This window comes from Belonocnema kinseyi, chromosome 2 (genome assembly GCF_010883055.1).
Source record: "Belonocnema kinseyi isolate 2016_QV_RU_SX_M_011 chromosome 2, B_treatae_v1, whole genome shotgun sequence".
Classification (NCBI taxonomy): domain Eukaryota; kingdom Metazoa; phylum Arthropoda; class Insecta; order Hymenoptera; family Cynipidae; genus Belonocnema; species Belonocnema kinseyi.
In genome coordinates this window covers 66,589,179-66,602,842 of record NC_046658.1, presented here as the reverse complement: position 1 = coordinate 66,602,842, position 13,664 = coordinate 66,589,179, and the positions used below count along the sequence as shown (strand labels likewise).

The following is a 13,664-nucleotide window of genomic DNA, read 5'->3' as shown; positions in this document are numbered from 1 at the left end:
CCCCCTCCCCCACAAGCAGCCCCTTCTCTACTCTCAGCTTCGTACTTCTCCTCCCAACGCGCCGCTCGAGAAAAATTGGCAGAACCGACGATCCTCCGCACAGTATGGATTCATGCCCTGATTAATTTTAAGACCCGGACGGTACCTTAATATTTACGAAAATCATTTTGACAGACAATTTTATCAACTGGCAATAAAAAAATCAACTTTGGTACCAAGAATCTCTTTAAACCTGGAGATTATGAATGTCATTTTAGATTATCATGATCAGCACGTGGGCATATTGGCTTATGAGTCATGAATTTGCCAATTTAGGAAGCTGGATCTACAAAAACTTTACCAGTCCTTTGGTGTCTTGCAGTGCAACTTTTCTTTCAAACTTATCTCAAAAGATTAAAATTCTATCGAATCTACTGCATGATGGATTCATTACCCAAACCAAATAGCAATTCCCTCAAACATTTTTCTTATGATCTAAATCTACAATTACTAGAATAATTCTAAATACTCCCTAGTAACACTTGAATCACTCATTTCAAAATGACATCTTCCACTTTATATTACCACCCTACTTCCTGCTTGCATTTCGAAGGGAACCTTAACCTAGTGAACGTTAAACTATGGTTTTCAACATGCATGGAGCAGTGAACTCCTTCGTTTGAAAAAAAATTCAAATTCGTCCCTGCCGCGTTTTAGAGACGCAAGCGCTTTTGATGCTTCGATACAGGCGACGCTCTACAGTTGTTTTGGAAAGATATCCACCCCACACCCTTGCGATGCGTATGCGACCGAGTTCGGGGCAGAAAGAAGGTGCGCATGACCGAGATGAAGGAAAATTTAGCGAATCGATTATTCGCGACCAGCTGCAGCGGCAGCAACGGGTTAGTCACGCGGCCTGCCCGTCTGCTGTTTGCCTATCTGGTTGCTACTCATCGAGCAATCTAAGACAATCACCTTTTCACCAATTATTCCTTGTCTTAAAATTGACGCAACGTGATAAAACAGTTTTCTCCCACCTCCTAATGCATGTCTAGAAATTTCAAGTTCGATGAAACTCACCTACATTCAAATATGCAAGACTTATTACAGTAACTCTAGGGTCCTTACGTAACATACTCATCCTAGGAAACAGCAAGATAACATTAAAAATATTTAGATGATTACTTTAATTGTTAAACAATAGTAAGAACACTTGATGGTCAATAACACTGGTAAACATGTTTGCCTCATCAATCTTAATGAACGCAATTACTGGCGACTATCTTTGAATCTTCTAGCCAAGTCTGCGAACTTTCTTCTTGAAATACATCCAATCCTTGCTCATAAATTACTGGTTACTTAAATCTTGAAAAATAGCTTTCTGGCTCTGTGGCTGACTGATACTATGGAAGAGAAAAAATAACGCAAGAATATGAAAGTATTTTTGTTAATCAGTTATATAGTATGGTATCCGTAAATAGTATAAAAAACTATAGTCCCAGAATTTTTTCCTTTACTTCTAGGATTCTGCCAAGGGGTAATTTGTTAGCGCAAAGTATACAGGACGACAAATTGCCCAAACAGAACCAAGGTTCGTTGATCACAAATATATGTCACCAAGCCCTATGCCAATGTGTCACGGAAGCAACATGGCAATCGACCTTCATGCGTATGGCAAAGGAGACAATTAGGCAGACATATATGTATAATACAGTTACAGATACGTCTCAAACATCGTTGCGCTTGCATATGATCAAAGGATCCTAATGCCCCCCCCCCCCTTGACATTTCTACTTTGGTTTCAAGCGAAGTACTTAATCTCACCTGCCATCGAGCTACAAATCTCCTCTGTTAGTACCTGTTACAATTCCTACATGAGGACATAGTGCTAATAATGATGGTACAATAATGTTACAAATTTTGGAACGTTTGAATAGTGAGCTGAAGAGCTAATTAAACTGCAATTTTCTAATTCTGCTTGGGTCGGAGAATAACGTAGATTTTTATTTTTTTCTGTCAATTTTTTCCATCCTGCCTTTTTCTAATTAGAACTCTTTAAACCAATGTTATCGATATAAATTTTAATGTACCCTAGACCTCTTTCCGTACAATCGATTCTACATTGGTTTGCCACAACTCTATAATTTTTTCTCCAGTCTCATCCTTTTGTCCTATTCTTCTTTAATCAATCCTGACTACCTCAGATTAATTTGAAACTGACAATTATTATGAAGAAAAGGAAAACCTTATTATTGAAAGGTGTTGGTGCTAAACTTCAACGCGGAAAATAGTATTTATTCAAATTTGATCCGGAGTTATGCGATGTAATATCTAATATTATCAGAATTTCGGTTAGGGAAAATCTGAAGATAACGTATAAGAAAGTATTTGAGTAAAGACTCCAATTGTGAAACTGCACTGCCACTTGGACGTACCACGCTTCTTATAGTCCATTGGAGGTTAAGGATTGTGAATTGGGGTTGCTGCTACATCGAAGCAGTCGAAGGACAGACGGGAAGAAAGGAACGCGATCTCATAGTGGAGGTTTGCGTGACTAGGGTTGGAGAGTGAAGGGGTGAAGTCGAAACGGCATTGTGCCATCACGTGCGGCCACTCGCCACGATAATACTTCCCAGCATAGTCTACAACCACTGACGTTCATATAATAAGAACATTATATTATAAAAAGTTTTATCATATATTGCATAGTCCACAAAGTAATAATAAATTTGAAACGGTATGGAAATCAATTTCAAAATTTGAAATAAAAAGTTTAACTGAAAGGTGGCAGGAGAAAACTAGATAACGAAAAAAATAAAGTACGTAAAACTAAGTTAAACCTAAATCCTTATTTAAAGATCAATCAAAAATCTACTCTCGAGCTGAAGTTTTTCTGAATTAATGTCAAAAAAGTTTGTTTCGTAAAAGTTATTCAGTTTCGAGGAAATAAATGTCGAAGTTGATAATCTGAAAGTGACACTATCCTAAAGTTGGGACAGGCTCGTGTTTGCGGGCTGCGATGAAAAATTCAATTTTCTGTTTAAATAAAAAATTAAAATTAACTTCTGAGATATTGAGTTTCTGAATGTTTTTATATCATAGTATAACAGATGCGTTCGCTAAAAGCCAACAAAAATAAGCATTAATTTTTGATAACCGATACTCCTATTAAGAAACATCAATGTTGAATAGAAGAAAAAAATACTTCATATGTTCAAATTTTAACTGAATTTGAACAGAAGCTTTAATTTGAACATGGTTTTTATTAAGATACTAGAAAAAGAAATTTCAAACAATTCCTTTAAAAACAACGTGTTATTTATTTTTAGTGGAATATGCGCAACAAAAAGAAGACTATTATATAAGTCTTTTTTGCGCTGCGCGTTTGTGTTTGTAAAATTTGTTTTCATGTGTTGTCCATGTTCCACCATAACTTTTGCCTGGATTGACGTATAGGCATGACTTTTTTTTAAGTACAAACCATTTAGAATCAACGAAACCGTAGTAAAAAAATGCATACGTAAAACTAAGCCATAAATTGCATTAAGTTTTTGAAAAGAGTGTATTTCCGAAAAGAGCATACAATCCCGAGAGGTCAAAAGAGGCCGTGCAAGTGGTGTGAAAAATATTCACACTTTTGTCATTGAAAATGATATTTACGTGTTATTTTATAGACATATTCGTAATCCTGGCATCAAAATACATCTACAAACGAGGTTAGAACTTCATCCTGATGATAATAAGATGAGAAATCTATCTTCGAATTTGTGTTTTTTGAAAAGCAAATCACAAAATTCAAATAAATTCATAGAAATTCCTTTTTTCGAAAATCAGAAAAATACATATGATCCAATTTCCTCTCAGAAACGACATTTTTCATCTATGAGAGATTCTGCGACTTCAACTGTAGAATCTGCCTGATTTGAAATCGATTTGGTTTATATAATATATTTGCGCAAAGATTATACACGTAGAGTATATGATATATAAACATAACAGATATATGATGATTGCTTTTATTTCCAAAATATTATTTTTACATTTGAGATCTTAATTAATTTTATTATGACATTACATTATTTAATACAATAATAAATAAGCCTACTGATAAAAAATCCTTTATTTATAACTAAATTTTTCATACAATAAATCCATTTTCTGAAAAATATGTGTTATCTAGTTCTGTACTGTCATCCTTCAACTACGAAAAATATTATTGCAGCAGAAATGTTCTGGATATATTCCCTCTACCCTGGGAAAAGGTCCAGAACATGAATATTGGGATCTAATTAAAGCGGAATAAAAGTAAATAATGCAACAAATATTCATGAAGAAAAAAGTTCAAATTTATTTCTTTTTTCAATAGAGCACATCTTTGTTCAAGTATTAATTTGATATTGTCAATATTTTTACGATATTTGACGTTATTTAAAACTTTTCACCTAATTGTTCATTCATAATGCTTAAAATTTGAGTTTTTCAATTTCTCTCTCTTTTAATTATAAATTAACGTTTAACTTGAAATGCTCAAACTTTCTAAGTTCTTAGTGCTTTAAACTATAGCAATAATTCTCTTTTAATTTTTACACATTAAATCATTTTAACTTTACATTTCTGAACACAATGAAATGATATTCAATGATTAATTTTATATTAAAATTTATTAGTTTAAAACATTTAGTTCTAAAATTCGCATAATGATGAGAATGCAATAATACTTATTTTAACGAAATGCAAATTTATTTATTTCCAAATAGTATTTCCATTGTTGAAACAAATATTTGTTCGAGTTAATTAAATGTTTTATATGTTTATAATTATTTATTTACAAAATTGAATTTAAACTTCGGATAATCTTTTTGTTCATTTTAATGAATAATTATTTAGCTGTAAAAAATCTTCTTTTAGTCGAGGCGCGACTTTTTTTGACATTAAATAATATTTACTCAACTGAAGTCAACAAATCCTTGGTTCAGGGAGTCATCATATCTCAGACGGTATCGTGATTATCTTATGTCCCAACACTGCAGCCTTAGCAGCCATGCTGGCGCGGGTTCGATTTCCAAAGCAGGAAGCGAGGCTAGATGTGTTTTTTCAGAAAGCTTCGCTTGTGTCCATTGGTGCACTACTCCATATATACCCTAAAGTTTATAAGTATTCCAAAATACAGTCCCTAATGACCCTGTCAGTTCCTGAGACAATAAACATTCAATTAATAAAATATAAATGGAAAATAGCTTTTAGTAGTTTTATTAAAACTCGAGTAAATGTAACGTACTCATTTTGAAGAGTGTATACTCTTATTTAACCTAGTTATTCCACTCGAGTCTTGAATTCTTGAAGTGTTGAAAGCAGAGCGCAATGAGCCCATAAACTTTTCGCTCTCCAATATAAACACAGAACGTAATGCATAATTCTATAATGCATGCTGTATCGAGATTTTAAAACGCTTTAAATATATACGCGTATAATTAATGCACAGTTTAACACTGATTTATTGGATTGCAAATGGTACTTGGCAAGGAATGTTAATTAATATCGTATTATTCTTTGAGATGGTTTGGGCAAGTTGAAAGAATGAAAGATGAACGACTAATGAAACAAGTGTATCAAGGTAAAGTAAATGACAGTGTGCCTAGAGACAGATAACGGAAAGAATGGTTAAAATGTGTAAATGAGACCCTAATTCGAAGAGACACTTAGGGTGATCACTGGAGAGATTGATCAGCAACCTGGGTTGAAGCAATTTTGCGAAACGAACGTATTATTTAAATCAATAACACAGGAATTCAAGATCAATTTAAAAATCGACCCCCCCCCCCCCCCCCCAATTACTCTCTTCCTCATCGAGTGAGTCAAGCTTACCTTGAAAGGGAAATGGCTTAATGGTATAATAAATGAAAATAAGAATTATTTAACGGCTAGACCAGATGTTAAACTAAGCATTAAAATACAACATAAACACAGCTGCAAAATAGTGCTGTCAATATTCGATATTCATATTATCAACATATATTTTTTTAAATTTAATATCATAGAAAGATAAAATTATGAATTACAACTAATGCTGGAAGAGTATTTTAGAACTAAATTCCTAGATTAGTATCTTATCAACATTTATTCAGGGATTCATCATTTCATATAGAAATAAGTCATAATAAATACTAATTACATTATAAAAGTAACCAGAGTATAAGTCTATGAATTGATAGTTTCTCATTTGAAATTCACAAGAGAGATTTTTAATAATATTTATAAAAATAGCGTATATAATCAAAACGTTAACTGCAGTGGAGTGAAAACGCTCGAGGGTTGGTTCGACAACTCGTCTTAATGAGGTCGTGGAGAACTTCATAATCGATGCAATTATGATAAAATCTTTGAAATTTTACATTTTGAAACGTGCTCAATAAATATTAAGATTGTGTTTAAGAAAGGAAAGATTATATATGTAGTTGGAAAACCAAAGTACCTGTAACATTTTTTCTTTTAATAGATGGCATGCCATAGATGTCAGGAAAAAACTATTTAAACAATTATAAATTAGTTTAAAAATTCTTAAAAACATTTCCCTTATCGAATAACAAAAAATTATGACAAAAAAGAAAAAACAGAGCTCATAAGTGTTAATTCTGCACAAAATTGTAGATTTCAGTGTTTTAGGACAATTTTGGGACTCGATAAGGGGAGCAGGCGTTTAAACCCATTAGAAACTTGAATATCATTTTTCCAAAAACAATGATTTTCCAATTTAATCTTGTGAGATATTCCACGCTTTTGCGGCACGTCTTAAAACATTAATCTACTTTGAAACATTCGAAAAAAGCTATTTTTGTGAATTTTTTCTGAAATTATTAATAATGATATCGATGTAGGGTTTGTTAAGTCTAATAAACACACTACTTAAATACATTAAAAAATTTTTGGAAAAAACTGTGAAAATAAAATCTTTTTTTTTCGATTTTTTTTTTCTAAAACATTTTTAAAATTTAATTCAAGAGTGCATTTATTAATCCTACCAACCATATATCAATATCATTATGAATAATCTCAGAAAAAATTCACAAAAATATCTTTTTTTCGAGCGTTTCAAAGTAGCCTTTATTAGAAATTCAATTTTTTGAACCACCCTGTTATACAGTCTTACAATTATATTTATGAGAATGATCGTAGAATTATTTACGGAAAATAATTGACATATTTTTACATTCTCATCATTTATGATTGAGAAAGTATTAGAATTGTCGGAAATTTGACATCACACTTTTTCAGCGGATCTCCACGTTTCGAGACCCCCTGAATCCGAAAATCAGGTTTTCACAATGGCATTTGTCTGTCTGTCTGTCCGTCCGGCCGTCCGTCCTTCCATCCGTCCCTCCGTAAACACGATAACTCTCGAAAAAAACGAACGAATCAAATTCATCTTTGGTACACTTTTTTTAGGTCTTAAAAGAAAGGACGAGTTGGTGAACCAGCCATTTTTGATAAAAATTCAAAAAGTGAGCGCATTTTGAAAGTTTTTGAGACCACTTTTTTCTGAATTTGAAAATTCTATATACGGATATTTACAGTATTAAAAAGAGCAAACAATTTATTCTTATGCCTTTTTTCGATATTAAAAAAAGTCAAGAAAAGAAAAACATTTATTTTTGAAAGCTCTAAAAGATTATCATAACAAATTTTCGGATTTCTTCAAAAATCGATAATTCAAATTTTGATTGCACAAAAAGTAATGGAAAATAAAAAATTCCATTTTATGGACAAAATATGTAGGATACGAAAAAATATGAATTAACGAAAATAATTATCCCAAAAAATATCTGCAGTTTCGTTAAGAATCACCACTTGATAGGACGCCTACTTTTTGTTTTATTCGTGAAAAATAACGTTGCAAAAAAAAAATAAAATAAAAAAATGTGTGGAAAAACGACGAAAGTTACGAGAAAAAAAATCCAACAAAACCTGTTTACAAATCTCTGTCAGAAATCGAGCGCGCAGCGCGAGTGTCATGATGAGAATGTGTACCTCAAAGCCTACAGAACTTTGAGAAACTTAATCTTTGATTATACTTAATTAAATAGACAATTCAGAATATGAAGACGCATATAAATACTGCCATCTAAAAGAGATCTTTTTTGGTAAAGTTTTTCTAAAAATAATGAAAGTCAATTCATCCATAAACACCTTTTTTCTGTTTTTTTTCTTTATTTTCTAAATTCTTTCTAACGTAAATAGTATATTTGATGATAGTCTGTCCTACATGCAAACCTTAGAGAGAAGATATCATTTTTTTGTCCTAAAAACGAAAATTCACATTTTTTCCAAACCGACACAAGCTAAGAAAAAGTAAAAAAAATTGTTTTGCTAAAATATTTCTAGAAATATATATCTCAACACTTTCTTATTTTCTCGCTTTAAAATTTTTTTTTTAATTTGTAAAAAAATTAAATGTTAATTAGTAAGAACCTAATTTGACACTTTCGGTTGTTTATCAAACTATAAAAGCTTATTGCTAGGAGAAAAATAACTCTTACACTATTTTACACATATTTTCGCAAAAATCTCGAAAATAATGTGAGATAAATAACATGTCAAGAGACATTTTTCGAAAATTGTTTCAAAAGCGCGCGCTAAGGGCAAACTATCATTTAATATATTTACATTAGGAAGAATTTAGAAAACAAATCAAGAGAACAGAGCTGGAGTTTTTAAGTAAGCCGTCTTTAAATTTTTTCAGAAAAAAAGAGTTACTATTTTTACAATTTTGAAATTAATAATAAATTCTCTTTCGAAAGGAGACGAGAAATTATTTTAGAATCAGAAATAACCAGATTTATATATTAGAATAGAAAATATTACAGTTATAACGCAAGTTTCGTAACATTTTTTGATAACCCGCGTTTTAATTTTTAAATTGGGATACTTATAACTTTGTAAAACCAAAATTTTGGGAAATTAGTTGGTCACATATCTCCTTATTATCTTCGGAAAAAAACATAATTGAGTGATGATTCTGTGACAAGCATGGACTGCATGTTCCGATTTGAAATTAATTCGGTTTTTACATCTTTTCAGTTTTAATCAAATTAAATTTAATTTTTTAGAGCAAATAGATGTAGATTTTTATAAGATAACGTGTAACACTAAATAGTTGATAATAAGGTAAATATTTATTTGTAACACTTATGACATAATTGCATACAGCAGAATAATTGAATAATTCTCACGTGGCAGATATGAACATATTTTTATTATCACTTTTACTAATTAACGGATATGAATAATTTTATTTGAAATGCAGTATTAAATACTTCTTGACGATTAATAATTTTTCTTTGCGAATATTTCCTGAGACTAGTATGATTATTCACCTAGATTATTGTAGAAATTAATATTCTCTTTTAAGATGGAGACTAATACATTAGTGAACACATAGTAGATTTTCCGTCCTTGCAACAAAGTGGTTCAATATTTTTTAAACCAGTTGCTTTCCATTCAGCGTCATCACAGATTTTCGAGTATAGTTCCACCTGGGCAAATATTTTTTTAAATTAAATAAAGTTAAAAAATATCCACAATATATAAATTCTAAATAATAATATTAATATGCGGTGAATATTGATGTAAAAGGAGATATAAAATAAATTATATTTTTTCATGATATTTAGTATTTACAATATTGAATAAAATATATTTTTTTAAATTTAAATAAAACAATTACCTGGAGATTGATCACAGTCTCATTCAATTTTTCACAAATAACATTCGGTGCCTCTTCCTTGGCGCTTTCTGCCTGTAAAATTATTATTGGTAAGAACAATGAATGTCATTTTATAAGCAAGGCCTGACAATCTATAAATTTGACATTACTATCTTGTTAATATACCCAGAAGAACAGGAATAGTTATCTGAAAAGAGTTTTTAAAAAAACTACTATTTCTGTTTCCAACTTATTCTCGGACAAACAGAAGAATGTGTAACGTATTTTTACAATGATTGTTGCAGTTCGATAATCATTGTTAATATACGTCACACTCTCTTCTTTTTGTTAGAGAATGAGTGAGAAACAACGAAAAGTTCATTTTTATAACGTTTTACAGAATCACACTTTGAAGATTTTATTCCCACTTAAACATATTAACCTCAGAATTTCTACATTTTTAATTAATACAAATTTCTACATTTCGAAGTTCGGAATTTGTATATTATTTTTCTTGTTCCTAAAATATTACTTTTCCGAAGTAATAGTGCTAACATCGAAATTTGTATCAAATAAAAATTTCAAAACTCGGGCGTTTATATCTTTAAATAGGAATAACATCTTCCAAATATTAATTATATTAGATCCATGTTGATCGAAAATAGTAAATGTGTCGCATTGGAGAAGTACGTTTAGTATTCCCATGTGAAAAAGGTAGCTGTAGAAAACAACAAAAAATCTGCCTAGGCCTCGATCAATTGGTTATAGATCCAACTCAAGGACAATGACGTTCCTAGTTCATAGTCGGACTGAGGTAGATTTTTTCTTGTTCTTCAAAAATTATTTTTTCAAAGTAATCATCCTAATATCGAAATTTGTATTTCATTAATACCATTTTTACATTTTCATCATTTATGATTTAGAAAGTATTAGAATTATCCGAAATTTGACACTACAGGCTTCAAACGGATCTCCACGTTTTAAGTCCCCGGAATCCGAAAAGAAGTATTGGCGATGGCGTCTGTCTGTCAGTCCGTTTGTCCGTCCGTCCGTAAACACGATAACTCACAAAAAATGGACGGATCAAATCAAGCTTTGGCAAACTTTTTTGTCTTAAAAGAAAGGGCGTGTTCCTTAACCAGCCATTTTCGATAAAAATTCAAAAAGCTAGAGCATTTTCCAAATTTTTGGGATCATTATATTCTAGATCTCAAATTTTCATGTACGGCTGTTTGTAGTACTCAGAAAGCCAAACAATTTATCTTCGTAACTTTTTTTCAATAAAAAGCAAAGTATAATAGTTATAACATTTATAGAATTTAAAAAATCAATCAAAAATAAAAATTTTGAGTGAACAAAAAAAAATCAAAAATAAAAACTTCCATTTTCTGGTCAAACTATGCAAGATACGAAAAAAGATGATTTAAAAAAATTACAATCCCAAAAAATATCTACAAATTTGTTAATAAGCACTTCTTGATATCACTTTTTGACTGGACGCATCTTTTGATAGGACACATTAATAAAAATTGGTGTAAAAACGACAAAAGGTACAAAACAAAAAATTAATAAGCAATAGTTGTTCGCCCAAAAAAATAGATACAAATTGTTATAATTTATTATATTCTCATCATTTATGATTGAGAAACTATTAGAATTGTTCGAAATTTTACACCAAAACATAAAAATTTCGAACTAAACAATGCAAAATACGAAAAAAAGTCTTATACAGCAAAATAATAGCTTTTAAAAAATCCTACTAAATTTCTTTCAACCATTTTTCAATAGGAATCGTCATTTTGTTTTATCAAAAGTAGTATGCAGATAATCGAAAATTCAAATCATGAGTGAGTCAATAAGTGACGCAATATATGGGGAAAAGTTTTTGAAATTGTTTCAGCGTTTAGAAATTCCTACAAAATTCTCTTGTACCATTTTTTGCCAAAACTCCTCATTTTTAATTTATTTTTCGAAATTTATACGCAAAAATCGAAAATTTCAATATAACGCTAAAGCTAAAAGACGCAAGATACGTAAAAAATCTAAAAGAAGACTTATAGATATTTTTTTATCAATCAAAAATATTATGGAAACAAGGTTCCTAATTTTAAGCATAACAAAGCGAGCCTGCCCAGGCGGAAATATTATATATAATTTATATATAGTGTGAATTATATACAATATTCATTTGTTTTATAAATTTTTTGTATAAAATAAAAGAATATTATGTATAAAACTTCACAATATATATGTATATATAATTATATATCATTTTTTGGCCTGGGAGGGAAGAAGTTCGGAAGAGAAAATTGTAGCTTTTTTAATTATTTTGAGGTAATTCAGAAAATAAATAAACGTTTACAAATGTCTGCCAAAAATCGAGCGCGTAGCACGATGAGAGTGTGTACCTTAAAGCTTAATTTAATTACGTAAAAAAATCAGAATATGAAGACGCATACAAATACTGGGACCTAAAAGAGATCTTGTTGATAAAGTTTAATTCAAGCATTCCTAGTTCAAGGAATAAGTATTCGCACGCGAAGCTCGCGTTCCAATACACGCGCGCCCTGGGCGCGATGAAACTCGCGAGCGAAGCGAGTCGTGCGCACAACGCGCGATGACAATGTGTCTGATCTTCATTTTTCGTCATTTTCATTATTTTCAAACAAAATAATATAATTATAATTACCAAAGCGATGCAAAGTCTCTGGCATGTATCCGTTCCTTCTTTATCACATGGGACATTAATTTGAAGGTTATTTTCAAAAATCGGGTGTCGATCGTCTTTTCTCATAACTGAACATCCACAGACACCCTTTGACACGTTCCCAGGACTTAAAAAGATTTATTAGTTGCTAATTAGAAATTTTAATTAATTGTACCCAGGTGAAAAAGTTATGTATAGTTTATATACAGTTAGATAAAACAATGATATTTTTTATCTGTTTTATAAACTTTTATTTGTAAAACGAATGCAAAATGTCAGTTTTGTGTTCACTATATATAACTTTTTCACGTGGACAGTAATATTCATTTTCTTTTCGTATAAAAATTAATTAATAATATTCAGGCAATGACTAGTATTATGGAATATTACCAAATTTTCTGTAACATTAGCTATGAACTGGCCATGAACAGTCAATCTTAAAAATTCAATTTACTGTTCTTACTAAATATAAATAAATAATTATTTTATTTTATTATTAAAAGCAGTTGAAACTCACCTTGCGTAGGGAAAGATCGCGAATAGTAAAGTGATCCAAAGACTTTTGTGATACATCTTGCACTTTTATTTTTTGAAATTTTTTTTTTATTGAACGCGACAGAAAATCACGAAGACCAAAGATCGAATGAAAAGAATGACAATGGCTTCAGCTTTATGTTGTCCCTCCTTTTAATCGAAGTTAGATCGCAGGGACGTAATTATTAAAGAAGAAAATAATTAAAGGTTTCTTTAAAAAAATATGCATTTTTTTGAAATGTTATAACTCATTTTATTTCATAATATTTAAGAATCAAAAGAGAAGTTTTTTTATTTTATTTTTTTATTTTGCAAAAGTACAATTCTCATTCGTCAAACAATATTATTTCATTAATTACTATTTTTCTATTTGGAATAGACTATTTTCTTGATGTAAAAAATGTATTTTTGTTTTATATTATTTACTCCTCCATGGGTGCAAACATAAAAAGCTGCAAGTATGCGTATAATTTTTAGCACACCCCTGATGTCCACGGTGTCTTTTCCTTCAGGCTCGAATTCACGTTAGTTGAGTGTGCTTCTGAAAAAATGATTTCGAAATATTCTGCAGCTAAGCTAATTTATTAAAAAACTATTTATCAAAAAAAGGAATATGAAATATTTAATAAAATATTTGTATTATTATCATAGAAAAAAATGTAAACAAATAACATTAGAAATAAATCGGTTTATATTCGGCATAGGTAGAATTAGTTATTATGTTACAATTAATTTTTTTTAAAT

The 13,664-nt window shown here is 30.4% G+C and overlaps 1 protein-coding gene across 1 annotated transcript; it reads right to left on the bottom strand.

Moving 5' to 3' along the window:
• Positions 1 to 9,179: 9,179 nt before the first annotated feature.
• Positions 9,180 to 13,025, bottom strand: LOC117167732 (follicle cell protein 3C-1-like). Its single transcript, XM_033352882.1, has 4 exons — positions 12,904 to 13,025; positions 12,369 to 12,513; positions 9,701 to 9,772; positions 9,180 to 9,509 (listed from the first exon to the last, which is right to left on the bottom strand). Exons 1-4 carry the CDS (start codon positions 12,957 to 12,959, stop codon positions 9,393 to 9,395), a joined length of 390 nt encoding a protein of 129 aa, XP_033208773.1. The 5' UTR covers positions 12,960 to 13,025; the 3' UTR covers positions 9,180 to 9,392.
• Positions 13,026 to 13,664: the final 639 nt, after the last annotated feature.

Bases quoted from the DNA above. Each gene is read 5' to 3' on its own strand.
- LOC117167732 (XM_033352882.1), bottom strand. From the start codon at position 12,959: ATGTATCACAAAAGTCTTTGGATCACTTTACTATTCGCGATCTTTCCC. The intron at 12,514-12,903 runs GTGAGTTTCAAC...AATCTTTTTAAG, and splicing joins GCGATCTTTCCCTACGCAAG to TCCTGGGAACGTGTCAAAGG. The intron at 9,773-12,368 runs GTAATTATAATT...ATAATTTTACAG, and splicing joins AGAGACTTTGCATCGCTTTG to GCAGAAAGCGCCAAGGAAGA.